Source organism: Arvicanthis niloticus, chromosome 12 (genome assembly GCF_011762505.2).
Source record: "Arvicanthis niloticus isolate mArvNil1 chromosome 12, mArvNil1.pat.X, whole genome shotgun sequence".
Taxonomy (NCBI): domain Eukaryota; kingdom Metazoa; phylum Chordata; class Mammalia; order Rodentia; family Muridae; genus Arvicanthis; species Arvicanthis niloticus.
Genome location: NC_047669.1, coordinates 20380845 through 20403205, shown reverse-complemented (window position 1 = coordinate 20403205; position 22361 = coordinate 20380845). Strand labels below are relative to the sequence as shown.

The 22361-nt window shown below is 44.7% G+C and overlaps 1 protein-coding gene across 1 annotated transcript in view; it reads right to left on the bottom strand.

Annotated features, from left to right (window-relative positions):
• The window catches only part of Heg1 (heart development protein with EGF like domains 1), an 85622-nt gene that overhangs the window by 21110 nt on the left and 42151 nt on the right, over positions 1–22361 (bottom strand). Inside the window, exons 8-15 of the mRNA XM_034514971.2 lie at positions 19906–20022; positions 18760–18879; positions 14714–14817; positions 11927–11985; positions 11506–11666; positions 7731–7865; positions 1209–1251; positions 429–466 (exon numbers count right to left, since the gene is read on the bottom strand). Coding sequence (XP_034370862.1) covers positions 429–466; positions 1209–1251; positions 7731–7865; positions 11506–11666; positions 11927–11985; positions 14714–14817; positions 18760–18879; positions 19906–20022 — 777 coding nt within the window. The remainder of the gene's footprint in view (positions 1–428; positions 467–1208; positions 1252–7730; positions 7866–11505; positions 11667–11926; positions 11986–14713; positions 14818–18759; positions 18880–19905; positions 20023–22361) is intronic.

Here is a 22361-nt window from a genome sequence, read left to right as displayed (position 1 = left end):
CCTCAATTTGGGCACACCCACTTACAAACTGTTCCCCAAACACCATGTTGTCGCCCCAAGACTCTAAATGGGTTCTAACTGGGGTTTTCCCCTTCTTACTCTCGCCCCACCCATGTATCTGCCCAAAGTCCTTCTAAGCCTCCCTCCAATTCCATGGTTTCCAGGAAACACTCATGAGTGTCTTGGATTCTTCTTTAAGCATGGGCTCAGCTCCATGCCTCTCACCCCATGCTTGCCTGGCCATGCTCATGGTACAGACAGAGCTTTCAGGGGGCTTTATTTCTTCCCCTGTGCCTTGAGCTTGGGACAGCACCATATAGGGCTTACTCTCTGGTTAGTTTGTTTTCCCACACACCACAGTGGAGGGGAGGAGCCTGCCAGCAGGCATGGCCCCACCCAGTCACAATTCTCTCCTTTGGAATACTTACGGTTTCCACAGTTGAGACCACCGAGGCCGAAGGGGCAACTGTAAGTCAAGAGAGACAAGAGAAGACTCAGTCTCAAACCACAAAATCTGTAACAAGGCGACATACGTGAGGAATTTCTCTACTTAGGATGGTCTGTCTTTTTTTTCTTTTCCCTTTCCTTTTTTCTTTCTTTCTTTTTTCTTTTATTTTGGAAGGGGAGGGAGGCATTTTTCAAAACAGGGTCTCTTTGTTTATCCTTGGTTGTCCTGGAACTTACTCTGTAGACCTGGCTGGCTTTGAACTCAGAGATCCACCTGCCTCTGCCTTCCAAGTGCTGGGATTAAAGGTGTGTGCCACCACACTGCCCCAGCTGAATGGTGTGTCTTTTAGGGTCGATTTTTGTTTTGTTTTTTTTAAATAAGCATACATCATTCTATATTGTTGATTATCAACAAGCTATTTGTTACAGGTCAAACATTCCTGAAAACTCCACATCTGAAATATCCTCAAACCCCAAATCTTTTTTTTTTTTTAAGATTTATTTATTGATTTTATATACGTGAGTACACTGTCACTCTCATCAGACACACCAGAAGAGGGCATCAGATTCCATTACAGATGGTTGTGAGCCACCATGTGGTTGCTGGGAACTGAACTCAGAACTTCTGGAAGAGCACTCAGTGCCCTTAACCTCTGAGTCATGTCTCCAGCCCTAGGGTAGGATCTTTTGGTTGTTGTTGTTTTGTTTTTTAAAAAGACATTTGTAACAACTTCATCAGAAAAAGGGAGTAGGGAGCCTACCTCATGCAGGTTTCATTTTCAAGCCTGTATCCATCTTCACATGCTGGAAGAGAAAAGGAAAAATTCACGAGGGTTAACGTGACCAGAAATCACAATTGATTAAACACCAGCCACCCAAACATCCACAGGAATATTCTAGAAGCAGGGAATTTTTAAATTATCTATATCCTGACCCGGACACTGTTGTCATGATCAAGAAACTTTTCTTGACCTCATTATGTTTCAGTTTCCCATCAATAAAAGAGGATAATGAGAGAACACTAACATCAGCGGTTTCTTGAAGAGGTGATATAAAATAAGACACTGTCACCCCTGAAGTCGCCTTGCTTTATAACACAGCGTGGACATACTTGCTTCTATATTGTTGATCATCAATTGTTGTGGCCTGGCGCACTTAGCCCTCTTCCATGAGGAGGTAGACTTGCTATGGGTGATACTCTTCGGAAACTCAGCCTTGGTTGATGCCCAGATTTCCATAAGTAAATGCTTGCCCTGTTATGTGTTCCAGGGATTCTAGCCAAATCTAGATATGCCCCAATTTTCTTGGCAAGAATATAGCTGTGTAACTAGATAGGGTAAGGTCCAGCTCTGCTCCTGGATCAGCAGTTCTCCAGCTTGTCTGACCACAGGACACTTTCGATATTACAACATAACTCAACCAAGCAGCTGGAATGCTAACCCATGCACCGGTGAAAGCAGACAATGAAAGATGCCCCCAGTTCACAAATTCCTTGTAGCGAGGAATGATATAGATTTGATTTATGATGAATGCCTGATACACATCGTATAAGAAATCAGACCAAAAAGTAAAAGAAAAAAAAAATAAAGGCACAGAATATAGAGCTACCCATAGGGAGCAGGTTCGAGACGCCGTAGGGGAGAACTGAGAGAGGGAAGGGTAAGCGTGGGCTGAGGATGGGATGGAGGGTAGACACCCTGCAGGCGGGAGGGACAGGAGGACTCTCAGACTTCCCGTGCTCTGCCACGAATTTGTGTGTAAGTGTATTATCTGTGCAGATGTGTTTAATATTTTCTTCACTTAAGTCTTTAATGCCAGAAGCCGAGTATTTCTAGTGTATAGTCTACTGTTGAACATCATCTATTAACTGCAATAGAGTTCTGTGGAATCCACCTGGAAAACACTTTGAAAAACACTGTTCCAAATACCCCGGGAACTGATCTCCTACACATCGGGCTCTGCAGGCTCATCATTCCTGACCCTCATGCACCTGTGTAGCCTTGACTGTCTTGGAACTCACTGTGTAGACCAGGCTGCCCTCAAACTTACAGAGATGTACCTACCTCTGCCCCCCAAGTACTGGGTTCAAAGGTGTGTGCCACCACCACCCAGCTATGAATTTCCATGGTTTTGGTTTGGTTTTTCAAGACAGGGTTTCTCAGGGTAGCCCTGGCTGTCCTGGAACTCTCTGCGGATAGGGCTGCAGACTGTTTACTTTAAGCAGCAGCCACAGGAAATCCCTGTGGCACCTACTGCAGGATGCCATGGACCACATTGCTACAATACCATAGTAACTTCTTGGCGAGCATGCCCAGAGAAACTTCTCGTGGACTCCGATGCCTAAAAAGACAGGGAGCCTCCTAGCCCTCACTGGTGTGCTTTCTGAACTTCATGGGCTCTGACACCTTCCAAATCATGATCTTACTGGTTAGTCTCTGATCTTAGACCTTGCATGTAAATTCCTGGGCAAATACACAATTTAGCTTTCTGTACATTCTGTGTCCCTCCAGTCTCAACAAAGTAGCCAGCTTTTTCTTAATTTGACTTACAGTTCAAATATGAACATTTGCTGGCTTGCAACTCATAATTTTCCTGCTTCAGCACCCCAAGGCTGAGGTTACAGGTACATGAGACTATCCCCATTCCCCACACCCTTTTCCCATGCCATACCTAACCAGCCAAATCTTTGTTTGTTTGTTTGTTTGTTTGTTTTTGGTAATAATGTATCAGAGTGTGGTGGTACATGCCTTTAATCCTAGCTGTCTAGAGGCAGAGGCAGACAGGTCTTTGTGAGTTTGAGGGCAGCCTGGTCTATATATTGAGTTCCAGGCCAGCCAGAGCTATACAGTAAGACCCCATTTCGAAAAGAAAATCACTTTATTGTAATGAAATTACAAACAAAAACATCACTCTCTCAGCTACCCACTGAAATACACATTTGATCTGCTCTTAATTCTATATATTATTGTAAAGTTCAACACAGTTAGAACTTCTAGGCTAGAGCCATAGATCCTCAATTAGGGTTTTACTTTAACTAACTATCAGTTACATCTTTTATGTACTTATCCACCACAAAAAAAGAAAAGTTCAACACAGTTGAAACTAAGAAAATAATTAACTTTATCTTCTCTTTCATGGCCTGTGTCCCTTTGCCTTTCTTCTGCCTTCCTCCTCACTTGGTATTCTCCTTACTTGGCCTCCTTTCTAAATGCTATACTACACTGACGCCGTTTGCATATGTTACATTACAGGCCAGGACCTGTATGGAAGGACGAAGCACGTGTGATTTGGTTCTGTTTTGTTTCTTTCTTAGTCTGGGTGACCTTGCTTAACATTATACCTTCTAATTCCGTCTATTTCCTGCAAATAGCATAACGCCATTTTCTTTACAGCAGAGCCTTATTCCATTTCATTCCGTGTGTGTGCTCGCCACATTTCATTATCCATTTACTTGTTGACGGACACCTAGGTTAGTTTCGTTTCCTTGTTATCGTAAATGGAGCAACAATAAACATGGGTGTGTGAACATCTGTGCAGTAGGACGTGGGCTTCTCCACAGAGATACCAGGAGTAAAACAGCTGACTCCTGTAGTCCTATTTTAGTCTTTAAGGAACTTCTAAACTCATTTCCATACTGACATATTGATGTGCACCCTCCCCCCACCCAGGAGCCTCCCCACAGGGCTTCATTCCCCACATCCTCTGACATTTACTGTCAGATTTGTTGATGACAGCCATTCAGACTGGGGTGAGGTGCTATCTCAAAGTAGTTTTAATTTGCATTTCCTTGATGACTAGGGATGCTGAACACTTTTTTAAAAAAAAGTTACTGTCATTTGTGTCTCTTCTTTTGTAAATTACTTGTTCATTTCATTCTCCCTGCCCAGTCTGTACCTTTTCAAGTTCATGTTTATTTTATTTTTACTTGTGTGTGTGTGCACACGCATGTATGTGCGTGTGCACAGGTGTGGGCATGTCACAGAACACATGGAGGTCAGAGGTTAACCCCAGAAGTCAGTTCTTTCTGCCATTTTATGGGGTGTGGAAATTGAGGTATCAGGGTCACGTCCCTACCCACCGAGCCATCCTGTCAGGCCCCTTTTTAATATTTAAAAACCTTATTTTCTTTACTTGAATTGTCTTCCCTCCTTCTTTCCTTTCTTTCTTCTCTCTGTTTTTGTTTGTTTGTTTTTTATTTTATTTTTAAAAATGTTCTTAGGTAAGAGTTTTTCTGTGTAGCCCTGGGTGTCCTGGAAGTCACTCTGCAAACCAGGCTGTCCTCACAGAGATCTGCCTGCCTCTGCCTCCTGAGCGCTGGGATAAATGTGTTTGCCACTATTCCCCAGCTCATGATATGAATTTTCAATAGGTGTTTCAAATCCTTTATTTAACAAGATAGAGTGTAATCATATCCTATTTTGATAAAAGGTGAGGCTGAATCCCTTGATCTTTGACACCCCGAGTTCTCTGCCTTAGGGAGGGCAAGGCCTCCTCTGTGGAACCAGCAGACTGCTCCAGCTTTTTCCAGGCTTGAGTAGAAAGCTTCATACCCTCGATCACAGTCCCCCTCCTACTGTGGGCCTTCGGTGGGGCTGTGGAATGAGGAAGGACTTCTGGCTGAGACTACAGGAACGATCCACGAAGACTGAAGACTGCTCACCTCTCCACCCTTGGCGCTGAGGTAGGCTGATATCCCCAATTCATTCTATTCTGAGCACATTCCTGAAAACATTTTTACATCCATCTACCTACCCAACCTCAGGTGCTGAGTGGGACGCTCTCCGCTCCTGGCTGTTACCCAGCCATGCACAAGGTCCATCTGTTGTCTTGCTTATGAACTCCAGCTAGTGGCTGGGGCTGTTCTTAGTTAACATCAAAAGACCCCCTGATGTAATGACATTTTTCTAATCAAAAGAACACAAGCTGGTGAGGTGGCTCAGTGTGTAAAGGCATTTGCCTCCAAGCCCGATGACCTAAGTTCAATCATCAGGACCTACATGGTAGAAAGAGAAGCAACTCTATTGGGTTATCCTCCAGTCAAACAACCAAACAAATAAATATATTTAAAAAGTTGTTGGTTTTATTTATTTATTTTGCTTTTTAAGACGGGGTTTCTCTGTGTAGCCCTGGCTGTTCTAGAACTCTCTTGTAGACCAGATTGGTCTCGAACTCACAGAGATCCAACTGCCTTTGCTTTCTGAGTATTGGAATTAAAGGCATATGCCATCACTGCTTGGCTTCAGTGCTTTTTTTGACCCCTAAACTATTTTCTTTTAAGGGCGTATCTATCACTTATCAAAGATTGAGTGCCTGGTGCTCTTAGGACTCTCGGGGAAAACCTTGCTGGTAAAGGCATTTCCAGTTCCTCATCACAGAGGGACTCTGACCCAGGGCACTAGAGACAGAACCAATGTGGCAAGAATTTGCGTGTATGACTGACTTGGCACTGAGCTTCACCTACTGCCAAAGGAAAAAACAAAACCAAGGTTATACACAGTGGAGTCCTAGTAACTCCTTTGCAGGATACTAAGTAACACTTCGTAACTCCTTTGCAAGACATTGATGGTCTCAAGCCATATCTGTTGTCCTATGGCCTCTTCATTAGACACTTGAACCCTTCCTACATAGTGTTGGGTCTTAAGGCACTTGCCATCTGAAAAGATGAAGACTGCTAGAATCCGGGCTGGTGAGATGGTTCAGTGATTGAGAGCACTCACTGCTATGGCAGGAAACAGGAGTTTGGCTCCTGAGCGCCTGGAACTCCCACTTTGGAGGATATGGTGCCCTCTTCTGGACTCCTGGGGTACTTGTACACACATAACACTGAAGACCCACAAACACATAAAATTAAAATAAAAATTTGCCACGTGTAATGGTGCATGCCTTTAATCCCAGCGCTAAGAAGGCACCATGGCACATAGCACAATATCACAACACTCACAGACTTTAGTGCTGTCATTTTCCCACATGCAGCTGAGTTCCAGACCTCATTTTTAAGAAGGGCAGGAAAGCAGGTAAGGAGCTAGGGACATTTCTTTCTTTTGAGGCAAAGTGACAGTCTGGCATGACAATGGGATATTGGGGACCAATCATGACAGGCCGGAAGCCCAATTCTGAAAGCAGATGCTCTTCCAAACCTAATGCAGGTCCTTTGTGGAGAGCTGACAATGCCCATCTCTAAAGAAATTTCTATTTAAACATAATGCTGTCAGTAGGTCTAAGGTTCAGGATAAAAGTGCTGCCTCCAGATATATTTTTATATTCTTTTGATGACATGAGTCCTCGGAGGGGAAGTCCTGACTGAAGTGTCATGTCACCTTGCCCTTGTGTGGATTGTTCACCTGGATCTCAGTACATCTGTCACCAGCAAGGTGTTGACTGACCAGGAAATCTGTGCCTTTCACATTACAACTGGAGACCATGCTGTGTGACAAAGGAGCCACCCTTCCTGACAGTCACAGATTGTAGCAGTCTTTGAAGCCAGGGGACACAGCATTCTGGATCTGAATAAAACTGATTTTAGGACAAACTTTTGGACCACACTCATTGAGTATGGTGTGGTCTCTGTCTCAAATGGAGTGAATTTTGGCTTCTTCTCAAAGGCTGGCAGAATTAGATTTCTACTCTCCAACACACCAAGCAATCTTTATAATGTTAACCCATCAAATCATCAACAACCTAGATAAACACAAAAGCAGGTCCCCGTGGGTTACAAAGCCCAGCTTGAATCACAGCTTTCTGTACTACTCGGGACATCTAATGAAGTGTCACCACATTTATTTTAAAGAAGAGGAAACTGAGGTTTAGAGAAAGGAAGTGCTTCCTCAAGAGGACACCTGATTGGTGAGGCAGAATGTGGCTCTGAGCTGGGAGTCCTGGGCATTGGTGAGTACACTCACTTCTGACCCACAGTGGCCCCTGAAAGACCCAGGCCTAGCTCAGTACCTGTATTTCTACTTTAGTGATAAGCAGGCAACAGTCAAAGCTTTGGGGAGAGAATTAATTTTTCTAACTTCCTCTAACTGCAAGGGAGGGGAAGGGGACCTTGTGATAGCTTTCTTTTTTTTTTTTCCCTTTAAAACGGTATTGGCTAGACCAGCACACACCAGGAGATACTTGCAAGGACACTGTTCCTGCATGGGCCAAAGAGCAAGAGCCAGTTACCCCCAGTTTAAAAGCATCACACTCTTGAGTAAAAACCACCAGTGCACGCACTGCGCCTGCCCAGAGCAGAGACCGCCTGCACAGCATACGCCACTCAACTGCTGAGGACCCGTAGCTACCTCGGCAAGAGTGATCCATCTTGTTGAACTGAAAGTAGCCAGACTTGCATTGACACAGCGCAACGCCATCCAGGTCAGTGCAGATGGAGGTCTCTTTGTCACATTCTGGACTCTTCCGCTTACACAAGCTGCCCGCTGGGATGTGAAAAACAAGGAGTGAGACCAAAGCAAACCTCTTCTTCACACCTTATGACGCATGAACTCACTATTTCAATAGGCTCAGGAGAGAGTTTCCCAGAGTCTTCTTGGAGCCATAGTCCTCTCAGAGGCCCTGCACAGTCTCTGCCTCTTGTTCCCTGGTCACCACCAGTAAATAAATATTCACAAGCATTCCCTATGGAGAAACCAAACTGAGGAAGGAAAGGGCGCTGCCCAAACTACAAGTGCAGCCTCAGTGTGTTGTATTCTGTATCTTCATGTTACAGGACTGGGCGTAAGGGAGGTGGGGGAGCTGGAACAAACTAGAAAATGTGACCACGTTATTATGGAGTTGAGAACTTGGACCCAAACCAACCAGGGCAGTCCGACCAGTCTCAAGTGGAAACATGTCCAGGCTTTGTGTGTCCTAAGGGCCCATGACCACTCCCTGTGGTAAGGCAGCTTGCTTTGCCCTCAGTGTGTTTGTTGCCTTTTGGGGGTTTATTACAGAACAAGGTTTAAATGGTAATCTGATTCCCCAGGGTTGGCAGGAAGCTGTCTGTCTTTCTGTCTTCCCACTACAGTGGTAGGAAGGTTTATTCAGCACTGGATCTTCAGCACAGAGATCAGTAGGTGAGCATATGCTGGGGTGGGGGTGGGGGCCCTACTGGCCCAATCAGTAGCAACACCATCACCAGGAGAAACAGAGGCAGACAAAGAAGGAGCCCAGCTTTAAGGCTGGTTTCATGTTCATTTGGGGGCTTTATTCACCTTGTGGTTGATAAAGAATCAGTTTATTAGTATCAAAAAGTATTCACTGCTGAGGACATATCCCTCTGTGAGGTTTTATATGGCAAAGATAACAAAGGGTACATTTTACCACCCAAGACAGGCAAAGATGCACATGTCAGTGGGTGCACAGAGAAAACAGAACTATGAAACCGACTTGACAGTGGCTAAAAACTTATCTACACATGTTCAAGGTAAAGTAAGACAGATGTGTGCTCCTGTTGTGGGGTCAACAGCAAGTTGAACCCAGGAGGAGAGCAGCAGGGGGATGGGAAGAGTATGAGCATGGATGAGAGTGGGCGCCAATTTTGTAGGTATTGTCAAAGAAAAGGACCCAAGCTCTTCAGAAGGTTCCTGTTAATACTGCAAAATTAACCCTTGCCTGGGCAAGTTCTGGTGATGGGAGCTGACGCCAAGGCTTGATGGGTCCCCTTGTGGAATTCCCAGCATCTATCCCCTTTGAGAGTCCTAAGAACCAGGACTGTCTGCTCCCAGAGGGTTGAATTAGGGTACAGCTTCAGTTCCCAGTGCTGCATTTCCTGCCTTTATCAGTGGAAGCTGACGTGTTAAATCTGGGCTCCTTTGTTTATTGTAAAAAAAAAAAAAAGTTTGTATTTAAGGGGAAATGTTTAAACAGAAAAATCTCACCAGGCAAACTTTGCAAAGCTGGCACCAGGGAGGAACTCAGCCTCCAGGACCTTACATCTGACTTCTTTGAAGGCTTTACCAGTCAATGAGACTTAGAAGAGAAACACCTCCAAGCATAAAGACTATCCAGGGCATCCTTCGCTGGGAAATGCTGACTCTGATTAGATATTTTCTGGAAGTCAATGTTAAGTCTTCCTTCCATCCTGCCCACTAATCTAAGATGCTAATAAATATTCATTGCCATGACATAGCAACCACTGCCTGCCCACCACCAGATTTCTGTTTGAACACGGAGGGGAGGCCCTGCCCTTCCAACGAGGAGTGGCTTTCCTCAGCCTTCTCAAACAATGTGTCTCATAAAGCCACCCAATGGGACCATGCAGAATCTCACTTAAATTGATCCTTGGTAATGTGAGTCTTCTGCGTTCTCAGTTCCCATGGTCTTTCCTGGGCATAACATCCATCAAAATAGACAATGGGCACTCAGTGAGCCAAGGCTGAGGCAATGAAGGGGGATTTCCAAAGTGTCTAAATCCCAGGAGACCATGAAGACTAATGTGCTTTGAAAGGAAGGAGGTGGACATTCTCTGAACTGAGGGGAGAAAGCCCTCCTTGCCAGTGGCAGGGTCCAGAGCAGCCTAGTGTTGCCCAGATGCTGGAAACCCAGAGGTGTGTAGCACTTGCTGGTCTAGCCTCCTCTTTAGCTCCAGAAAAATTACCAAGGGACAGAGCCAGATCCGTTGGCAAAACCCAGAGAAGGTCTGGAGGAAAGACAGATGTGAGTCCACTTTTGGCTACTGTTGCATGGCTGTCTTTATGCTCAAGGGACTGGAATGGAGCAGTGAGGATGGCCTCCTCATGGGGACAATCGTCTGCCTATAAGCCACATGGGGGCAGTCCAAGCAAGGCAGCTGGGTGAGCAGGCACTTCTGCTAGGGCTGGCTCTTGCAAATCCACACAATCTTGCCAACTTGATCTGTGGAGCACAGATGCACGCACAAGCTGGCAACAGAAAAGTAAAGTACCCTGGTCCAATGCTGAGCGCACCAAGTGCAGTCTAGAAATGGTTAGCAAACTGAAGGGCACCTACCTTACTGGGAGGAAAAATGGTACCCTAGAGCCCTTGGCAAGAGAAACAAAACCACATAACCAGAGAGCCTCGAGGTTTCCAGCACCCTAGAACAGGGCATGAACTTTGAAACATGACACTTCAATTCTGTTATGTTCAGTCCATCTCCCCCAGTTACTAAGTAGCCAGTCCCCCAGAGCCTATCTCACGGTGAAAGGGTAAGTACCAGCTCACGGGCTCTGCAGTGCACGTGTTCATGCCAGGAAAGCTCTGGACCAGCAGTTACAACATCCTGACCCACTGGGAATGGCCTAGACTAACCAACGGATATGGCACCAAAACCTGATACCTTCAATTTCTGTCTAACATCTGGATGCCAGATGGGGAGGCTTAGCCTAAGCTCTCCTTCCTTTGCCAGCCCTCATCCAGTGGTACAATGAGCTATCCAGAGTACACTTTGATCACCAAGAGGGACTAGCCCACTGTGCCTAGGGCGCTTCTCATTCCAACAAGTTTTCTTCTCCCAGCTATAAAACTATCCCTGAAAGATGCAAGTCTCCCAGACTTGTCTTGAATCACTTTCCTCATTGGCCTTATCCTAACGCAGGGCAGAGCCTCTGACCAAACAAGAATCAAGGCATGGAGAGCCCCATCGTTCCGGCACCCCTGGGAGCATCCTGCACTGTGCCCTCTCAGTCATTCTATGCTCTCATGATAGAAAACAAACAAAAGATAGGTAATACTGCATGCACATGGCTCTTTGTTTTTTCTTAGTCATCACCATATAAAGATTGCTGGATCATTGGCAACTTTATAAACACTTTATGTCACTTTCTGTCTCCCCAGGAAACGGGAGGAACAGCTTTTGGTTCCATCAGCTCCTGTAACATCTTCCTCTCACCATGGCACTGTATAGAAGAAACAGAAGGAGCCGGATGCCAAGGAGCTGATGCTCTAAAAGCTGTCTGCTGACAGATGTGTGCACTGAGTGTCGTGAAGGGTTGTGCTACACGTTCCAAAGACAGGCTCTGTGAAGGAGCATTCCTGGGCCTGAGCCCCAAATACCTCCCATCTCTAAGTCTATGCCTGCCTGCCAGAGCAGGTTCCCACCCTAGAGGACTCCCTTTTTACCTCGAAAGACTCGCCTCTGAGATCCCAAGAGCTGGCAGACTTCAGCAGAGGATCTGCAGGAGTTGACATATTTCTGGATCCTGTCAGCCAGGTCAAACAGCGTCACATTGGAGGCCAGGGCGAAGGTGGTTTGCAGTGAGATGACCACTGTACTGGGATCTCTGTGGGGAAAGTTAGCAAGGCCTTAACTGACTTGAAATGACATGTGGGTCCCAGGCAGCTTGCAAAGTAAATGTTACTGCCACTCTCCATGGAAAGAATGGGGGAGTAGAAAGGCCCAGAGACCGTGGCCTTGGGTTACCAGGTATATTGGCTGTAAAACTGAGACTGGCTTTATTCTGATCACCCATTTGGGAACAGCACTTCTCATCCCCAGTCCCCATTCCACAGATGAATTCATAAGCAAAAGAAATTCACTCACCTAGACACACGGACTGTAGTTCGGATATAGCCAGGCAATGTTGAAAAACACACGTTTAACTGAAATGAAGAACCAGGTTGTCAGACAAAATCCTTGAGCCAAGAGACAATTTCCTATTTTCAGGATAAAACAGGTGGTTTCTGTAGCCACAGAGTTATCAGCAGGTGGCTTACCCCGAAGCAGTGTGGCCTTTGTAGTCCTCCCCACCTCCCAACATCCCCTAAATATCTTTCTGTTGTTCCCCAGGGCAGATAGTGCATTAGTAAGGAAATCTCAGCAGGAAATGGTTCAGCCCAGCATCCTCAACAACTTCAAAGGAGAAGATCCCTTCTAAGACCCAGGGTTTCAAAAACAAAAACCCAGGCAACTGTTTACTTGGACTCTGCATCGTGAACAAGCTAGCTGAAAAAGTTCTCAGCCCCCCAGGTCTGATGGGCCCTATAGGCCCCTCATAATCTACAATGAGTTGATCTGACGCAAAGGTCTTCCTCAAAAAGACTCTGTGGGAACTTACAGGACATCAGGAGGTCAAGAGCTCTTTTGTTGGGAACAAATTAGAGCTATGTGCTTCATGTTTGCCTTTGGCCCACAGAGAGCAGAAAGCCTCTGAGCACCTCAAAGTGTTGTGTCTGCCTCCTTAACAGCGAGGCTGGAGATTCCCTTTTATGGAGCAGAGGGTCTCAGTATCTCAGCTCAGGTAGATCCACCTGCCTTCAGAGTCCTCTGACTTGGGAAGATGGAGTCAAGTGCGGAATGTTACCAAATGGTTTGTGCGTATGAATGTTACATTACTATATATATATATATATATATATATATATATATATATATATATATATATGTATATATAGTAATATATATGTATATTACTATATATATGTATATATGCATACATAGAGTATAATGTATGTGTGTGTATTTTATAGCAATGGTTTATTATTATTGCCTTATTAACCTTTTATCTAGGTATATACAGACTACTATCATAAGAAAGCCCATGCCAATGCTTTCTCTGACGGCCATTTAGTTCTTCACTGCTAGTTGGGGTCAGATGTGTCCTGGCCCAGTATATCATGTGATGATACTTGGCCAAACAAAGAAACAATCAAACTAGGCAAATTGCTTAGCGCAGTGTAACATGAAAGACTACACGTTTGCACAGGGCTCTACTGCCCTACAGTATGTTAGAAGAAAATATCTCCCTACAGAATAACCAAGAAACAGAAAATATCTATCTACAGAATAACCAGGAGACAGAAAATATCTGTCTACAGAATAACCAGGAGGAGCACTGAGTCTTCTTTTGGCTGGAGACACCATGCCTCTGTCCGTGCAAGGCAGTTTCTAAGCTATTATTCAGAGTGTCCTGCTTGAAAATTTTGGTTGAGCTGGGAGTCCTGGGTCATGCCAGAGTATTTGGCATAGCCCCTGTCACTAGCCATGTGATCACACCAGTAGTATGGACAATAGAGGGAACTCTGGGTAATATGACATCATCTCAGCCTCAAGAGGGTCTAGAGACTGAAGTCAGCCATATGGGCAGTCAGCCATGTCTATATGGCAACATCCAAATAAAATGTTTCAAACCTCAAGGCTCAGGTAAGCATTATGGTTGGCAGGACTCCATGTAGTCACACACTGTTGTTAAGAGGTACCACCATTGTCAGTAATACCACAAGGACACAGCAACTAGAATCTCTGCATTTGGGACCCCCAGACTCTGGCTCATGCATCTCTTTCCTTTGCTAATTTTAACTTAAAACTTGTCAGTGCAGTGGACCACATCTGTGATGATAATGGCTTCCAATAGATTCTGTGGGTCCTCCTAGTAAATTATTGAACCGTAGAGTGCTCTTAGAAACCTGCAGACTTGCAATTAGTGTAACAGAGGTGACCTAGTAAACTGCTTTAACACTGCTTCTGCTTTGTGTGGACTCAGATGAGACAGCTTCCAGAGCCTCCCAGCTTTCCCTCTGCAAATGTGTCGCCAACCCTCTCACAGGACTGGGCACCTGGTGTAGTCCTCGGCACAGATTAAATGCTCAGCAGACATGGAAATGGAATTAAAATACAAATAAAATTCACAGTCCTATAAGAACACTTAATTCCTGGCTAATATACGAACTCTAATTCAATGTAGTGGCAAATCTAATTTAATTTCATCTCTAATTTAGTGTAATGGCAAATTTCAGTTCCCAAACACCAAATCTTTGACTTGGGCAGCAGCTGAGAACAAAATGTATTGTCTGTGTTTCGTTTCCATTTCTTTTTCTCCACTCTTCCTTCCTACTATAAAAGCAAAGAGGGAAAGAACAGCATCTAAGGCCTCTAGATAATTTACATTGCGAGCTCAGGAGCCCAGCTAATTGGAATTGGGATCAGGCTGCTGGCATCCTTTGAGCCTTTCTCCAAGCTCTGAGAACACAGGAGGTCACATCAGGTATCAACAGCAGATGGGACACTGCGCTTTTCTGGTCTTCCCTCTTCACCCGAAGCTCACATGGGGGCAGGCATCGCCATGCCTGTCGACTCTGTGTTTGCACAAGAAAACGGAACAGCCTGGCAGACGAGGATTGGGCGTGAGGATGTGCCTGAAGCAGCACTCTTCAGATCCTTACACCCTTCTTCCATTTCCAAGACATTTTTTTTTTTTAAACCTCACCTTGAACTTTCCCTGTGAATAGAGAAGCAAGTCTGGGAGATATAGATGACCCTAAGTAGAATTCTGAATGAGATCTGGTCTAGAAAACAAGGGACTAGTGTACAGAGCATTGTCCGGAAACTTACCGTTTGAGCGATCTCGTTTTCAAGCTCATGAGTGTCAGAATGGTTTTCCGCAGTAGTATTGAGGAAAGTCTTCTTTAACTTAAACTCAGTCACGAAGGTTCTAACTGAAGAGGAAAACATTGCTCATCAAGCCAAACAGCAGAGACCAAGGCAAAGTCACGCATCTGTAAATCTCTGGGAAGGCCAGCTTTATTGCCCCACAGGACGGTCTGGTTGTGCCTTCTTGAGGGTAAATATACTCCTTCCTCTTCTAGGTGACCAAGGAGTGACAAACATTTGTAGTAGGTTTAGATTATAAGGTGCTAAGATTCCATTATTATCAGCCACATAAAGAAAACAACCCATGTTAGAAACACTGCTGGGTCCAGAAAGGGGGAAAGCCTCCTTAATTTTAAGGCCTATTTCACTCACAAAATAAAATTCTAGATAACACCAATTTCTGATGATTGGGCGAGGTTCCAGAATGGGCAGACAACCAAAAACTAACAGTCTGTTTTTAGCGCTGGCTCTCATCACTCATTATATTAAATGATATTTATCAATTATTATTTATCGTTAAATCAATTTATCATATGAAATTATATCTTATCCTTATATTATTAAATTCATATCTTTCCCTCTACACAGAAGAATAACCCGAGACACAGGGGCTGGGATCCTTCTAACACGGAAAGCTTGCAAGCTGAATTAAGAGGAAGGCTGGCAAGTGAGCCAGGGAGAGCAGCTAACATTTAGAGTTAACTGACTGAAGCCTGTAGCTATTGTTTAACACCCTTCTGCTTGTTCCACAGTTCAGTGAAGCCAGCTGCTTAGGGCTCTTTCCGAACAGCAGGCAGCTCTTTGAAAACACTCTGGGCCAAGGGAAAGCTTCTCAGCACGCTCTAATTTGCATGCCCCTCTGACGTTTAGGAACAATGAAGCCAAATGACTTGAAAAGAGAAAGATGTCCTCGTTGTTAGCACAACTGAACTGCTTTCCTCCCATCTGTGCTACCTGTGGGCGGGCACTCTGCACACAAGCTATCAGGACAGTCGCCTGACCTGCTGGGCTTCACTCCTTCACATGCCCAGGTTCAAATCCACTCTCCGTTCAGAAAAGTGCACGGGATAAGGGTTAGGCACACAGAAGTTTTCTGCCTGTGCCTTCTGTTTTTAACATGAATAATATCATCTGTCCTCTCCCAAACCCTGTCTTCTTTCCTGGAAAGGATTTGCATTTATACCTCTGTGGAGATGAGGCTGTGCTTGGCTTAAGTTCCTGCTTATTGTAAAAACAGGGACTTTCAGCCTATGCTTTGTCCTGGGTGACTCCATTTTACAAGCAGCGTCTGACTCTGTTTCATGATATGGATAAGAACACTCGCTCCTGTCCAGCATGGGGCACAGGCTGCTAAATATCTTGTTGCAAAAATGTATCAAATCAGATTGGATCTGTATGAGTATCCGGGCTTTCTAAACTCTTATTGGAAAGGAAGGCCCTAAGAACTTATGAAACACACCAAGAAACGGCGCACCGGCTACTCCTGCACCCCATAAAGAGGAGGACTCTGGACACTCTTGTGGCAATGGTCCCAGCAACCTGGCATCATGACTACCCAGTATGCACAGGGACGCATGACTACAGGGCTTCAGCTCAGCTCGGTCTCCACTCTTGTCATGGCAGTCTCTGTCCCTTTGTCCATCTGGCCCCGGTTCTGTGGCCTATATGGGTCTATGCTTCACCTCACAGTCCTGTGCCTCTACAGCTCCCCTCAGGTGGAGTCCCAGCTCGAGCCTGCACCCCCACAGCAGCTTGCTGTACTTCTCAGCAACTCTCCAACGTGGTTCCTGATCTAACTATTAAATCGACTGATTCTCTTCTCATCCATATCAGCTCTCCCACACTCCTAAGGCCCCTTTAAACTTCTTGAATTTTGCTGTGGCCTCTTTAACCCTTTTGTAGCTATTCTGTCACACACACACACACACACACACACACACACACACACACACTCCTATACTATGATGTGTAACATGTGATCTGAGTTAATTTTTGTAATTAAATTTGGAATAAACCTATGCTTGCCAATGGCCAGCTGTCAAGGGAGATCAGAATAATTTGGCAAATTGGAGCAAATGAAATTGAAGTAGCTTATGAACTTATTATTACTCAATAAATTCTGACATTGTGGAAAGAGACAGATGTGTCCCTGTGTTTAATATGGTTAGTGTATTCAAGATAACTTCCATGTCTACAGTTACGCCATTCAGCTTTAAATCGAGTATTTTAAAAAATTACATTTGTTTACTTTGTGCCTGCCTGCGTGCATTTGCATGTGTATTCATGGTCCAAAGCACTCCTGTGAAATTTAGAGAACAGCTTGTGGGAATTGATTTTCTCTTTCTACCTCGTGGGTCCCAGGAATCGAACTCAGCTGGTCAGCAGACTTGGCAGAGAGCACCTTTACCTGCTGAAACACCTTACTGGCCCAAGATAGATTTTTTATCTCAAACTTAACTGCTGATTTCACTATTGCCCTATAACAACTGCTCTGTATTTCTGAGAGCAGTGTGTTTTTATAGCATCCAGTCTGGTGAACGCTGCCTTCCATCTGGACAGCTCTTCACCCTCAGTGCTTGCTCAAACAGATTATTTTATTCAACATTCCCCAAACCTTGAGTGAGCAGTGGAGCATGCTGCAATCTGATTTAACAGATGGGAACACTGAGGCTCTGGCAATTCAGTGCAGGTGGTGGCTGGGAGCCTAAAGTCGGGCATTTGAAACTGTGGGCTTCAAAACACAAACAACAATAACAAATATTCCCATCTCCTTCATTCTTCAACCACACATGCTCGGCTAGTTTCCTATAGGGTGTGGCTACATGGACCAGGTTACCCAGATGTTAGAATGAGAGGAATTCTTGATTTTGACTCATGTCTACATATGAAGATTTTCCTTTTTACAAAATAATGCTCAATTTTTGTATTTCAGACAATTTTCCAAATTCTTATTTTAGTAGAGTGCCAGCCTTAAGAAGCCCCTTGTGTCTGCGGGTGTTAGGGGTTCATGCAGCTAACACTTGCAGGCAGCACAGACAGAGGTTATCTCCAAAACCCTGGCTGAGCACTTGTGCATAAGGCCTCACACTGGGGCAACTGCAGCTGACTCAAAGGCCAATTGTTTTACCTGATAGCTTCAGCTTTGAAACTGTATTTCTTATTCTAACTTCTCTAGCAAGCAAAGTGTTACATTTAGAAAACCCAACAAGGGCCATGCCCCATGTGCAAAAAAATGCTCTTATAATAAATACACTGTTGTACAACAGAAAACTGTGGGCTGGAAGCCAGGCCTCCCATCAGCTGTGACCCACGCTTGGTCACTGAGCATCTCAGAGCTTTAGTCTTTGCTGCATTTGTTGATCTGTTTTTTTTGTTGTTGTTGTTTGTTTGTTTGTTTGTTTGTTTTTAACTTGTAGGATGAAGAGTGAATGGAAAACCAAGGAGCTTCGTGGACTTGTCAAATGAGGAACAAACATGACCGATATTGTGGCCAGATTCCAGAGGTGGCAGTGTCCAAATGCACCTGTCTGTGGCTAACAACTGGAGGACCACTTTCAAAAACAAGAAGAATGTGTGGACACAGAAGGCAATCAGAATTTTACTCTTTTCTTACTCTAAAATATAAATATAAATAAATAAACACTCTGAAATTGTTAGTAAATAAATGATGTTTAAAACCCCTATGTAGTTGGAATATCCTTTTGATTTTTTTTTAACTGAAGGGTAAAAGATTGGATCTTTTTGCTGGATCTAATGATGCACAAATGAGCATGCTATGATATTTGTCCATTTTTAGTAACATAGGTATATACTTAGAGATAGCTTTTGACTTTGATATATAAAAATATAATGTACATCAACAAAGGCTGAAGAAAAGTATTGCATCTGCAAGTGTTGGAATAACAGGCAGTGTGCTTCACCTCTCTATTCCTGAGGTTTTTAGCTTGGGAAAAACTGTCGGCTTTTCTTAGGAAGGAAACAGTTCCAAGCAGGCTCAGCTCTCTTACCCAGATTGCATATTCCTTTCTCCAACTGATACCCGACTGGGCATCTGCACGTGAAAGATCCCTGAGTATTGTTGCACGTGGCTAGTGGAGGGCAGGGGCTGGAGAGACATTCGTTCACATCTGGAGGGGGAACAAACAAGAGCATACTGATGGGGCGGCAGACAAAGAATCATAATTCAGTACATACTAAAACGAACTGGCACTGTGTGGCGTGTGCTTCAAAAGAAGAGTGAGGAGTCACCATTGTCCTCAAGGGGATGGCTGCCTGCCAGGGCAGTGGGCAGCCATATGAAGAATTAGCTATATCACAGGCAGGCTTTGGATGTACAGAGGTAAACGTCGATCTAGTTGGTTGCGGTTGTTGTTATTGTTTTGAGATAACAATAACAGGATGAGGGCCTCATCCTTTTATCCCTGGATGGCCTAGAACTCACTATGTAGATCAGAGTGGCCTTGAACTCATAGAGATCCTATTATCTCTGGCTCCTGGGTGCTGGGATTAAAGACATGCCCAGCAGAAACAGTAGATTTTGATGCAGGAAGAATTAAAGACTGTTTCAAATTATACTTAAATAATAAATAAGACTAAAGAGACTTTGACAAGCAGATCTTTGGGACGAGGGTATGATTCTGAACTGAGGAATCAGCAGAGTAAATGCCCAGGGCAGGAGAGTGTAGGTATCTTTAGGGAGCTCTAGATGGTCCAGTGTTGTAGAAGTATAGAGAATCTATAGAACAGAACCAGGCCAAAAGCTTGTCTGTATCATGCTGCGGTCCTTCATATTATCATATAGACAACACACAAGTATCCTAACACTCAAGCAAGAAGACTATTAAACTAAAAATCATACCTTTGTATACTCTAGAAGAGAAAGGCTCTTTTAAAATGATTGTTTTTTAACTCTGTGTGTGTGTGTGTGTGTGTGCGTGTGTACATGACTACAGGTGCCTGCAGAGGCCAGAGGTGTCCAATTGCTTTGGAGCTACAACTATAGGCAGTAATGAACCGCCTGATCTGGGTTATAGAACTCAAACTTAGGTCCTCTGCAAGCACACAGCACTACGTGCTGCCAACCCTGGAAAAAAGATCTTACTGAATAGCCCAGTAGCCCAGGTAACATTACAGTAAACAATCCTGCCTCTTACCCACACTGCAGTTGTCCCCTTGCCAGGCAAATGGGCACACACATCGATATCCACGACCGGTGAGGTCCACAATGCATTCGCCATCGTGAAGACAAGGGTTCACGGTACAGCTGTTGACTAAACACATGGAAGGAGTAACACAGGCGATGTCAAAGCAGCTCTGGCAAGCATCTCATTCTCGAAGCTGACGTTTGGGCCTGGCTTATGTTTGTTTACTTGCTCTATTTAAACTCACACCCACTAAAATAGAGTGGGGTCCCCAGAGGTGCGGAGACAGAGGTGATGGTACTGGGCACAGATGCAGTTTGTGTTCGTATTCAAGTGCTAGATAACTGCGTACCTGAATGTAGGCACACATACTCAGTGCTTCTTGCAGGCCACTTGTTTCAAGATCCATAATTACATTGCTTTTGTGATACTTAGAGAATTCTACTGGACTCCGTACATGCCAACTTAAGACATGTTCTAAGGTGGACAGAATCCCTGATCCACTCATCCTGCCTGCTCCAAGATTTGCTCTGTGCAGGAAGGCACACATATACATGGCTACTTTTTTCTCTTCGACTCTGTTAAAACTCTAGAAACCTTTATCTGAAAAAAAAAATCTTGAAACATGTACATTTATTTGTAGTTGCTACACTTTTTGTTGTTTTTCTCTTGAGATGGTCTCATGTAGCCCAGGCTAGTCTCAAATTAACTACATAGCTCAGGATGCCCTTGAGCCCCTGATTCACTTAACTCTACCTCCCAAGTGCTGGGATTATACACATGTACCAATGTGTTCAGTTTCTGAATATCTTGAGATTATTTAATTAGGTCTCCACAGATTGCCCACCGCCTAGAAAACTATCAGATAAACACTGGGCTGCCCTTCTTACGTAGTTCACGGAGGTCTTAGACTCCTAGTGGGATGACAGTGAACTTCTGATTCTCTTGTCTCCACCTCCCAAGTGCTAGGATTCCAGGCGTTCCATGCCCAGCTCCTTCCTATACAACAATAGGCTCCATCTGAATTCATGAGGGCCTTTATGGTTAAACTTTAATGTCCCCCTGGAATCTTCCATTCATTCCCTGACCCATGATGCCCACACTCTGTTTGCTCTATATAGTTAGAAGGGTCACACTCCAGAATGAAGTACTTGTTTCATAAGGGGTTTTGAAAAGCTGAAAACCACATTATCACTGGCAGGGAGGAAATCACTGGGGGAGAGGAGAAAGAAAACAGAAGTCAGGTCCTTCAGATTAACCTGAAACGAGCAGGCTGCTCTAGACATGGCAATCTACCTACTTTTTCACAGCTATCGTTGAGATTTATCATTCTGAAGTTATGTGGATGTGGAGGGTGTGGGTATGGGCATGTGGGCACACTGTTTATGGAGGCTAGGAGGAGGCACTACATCCCTGGAGTTGGAATTACAATGGTTGTGAGTTTCTCCATGTGGGTGCTGGGAACCAAACTCAGGACCACTACAAGAACAGGATGTCTCCCAAACAGACACTGAGTCGTCTCCCCAGACCCCATACTTTAAATGTTACCTAGCATCACCTATATGAGCAGAGCGCCTACTGTGCCCTATAGAATTAGGTAATTCTATAGTTCACTGTGAACATGCTGTAAACACTCACCTACAGCAACTGTAACAGCTAACACTTGCTTTAAGGGAGTCTGCTGAACCCGGGATGTATTGGCCGGTGGAAATGAAGATTTTTCTGGAGAAGCAATTATCTTTTACTTCTTAGACATACCCAGGTCGCTGAGAAGGGGGCACTGTGGCCTAGCAGTGGGGACAGCTTATGACCCCCACACTCCAGGTTTATCCTCACTAACTGAAATTTGTACCACAAACTGAGCTCTCTGCTGTAGCCGCCACACAGTTTCCCTCCTTACCCTGTAACTTAAGATGTCCATCTGTCTCTCCTTCAACGGGACTTCTTCTTTCCTGAGTCTGCATCAACCACAAATGCACTGGGAACCCCATGTCCTGCTGTCCTGCTGTCTTGCTGTCCTGCTGTCCTGCTGTCCTGCTGTCCTGCTTCTGCCTTTCTTTGCCCCGGGCGGCCTTTCCCCCATCCCCCCAACACCAGCACCTTCAACACGTTGTACAGATAACCTTACCCTGTACAAGGCAAAGAAACTCTGGTCAAGCGGTCACTTGGAAGAAGTCTGTTGAACATCCTTTTGTTTGTATGTCTTCTGGTTACCAACTAGCAATAGAATCAGGGAGACAAAGAACTCTGGGCCTCCCTGGATGAAGAGAAGCCTTTGACTCTGGGAAGCCCCTGAGCTGACTGACTCGGAAGCTCTGGACCCTCTTTGGAGAGCAGACATTCAACTCACCCCTGCCTCTAACAGACCACCTAAAGCTTCTTTTTTTTTTTTTTTTTTTTGGTTTTTCGAGACAGGGTTTCTCTGTGTAGCCCTGGCTGTCCTGGAACTCACTCTTGTAGACCAGGCT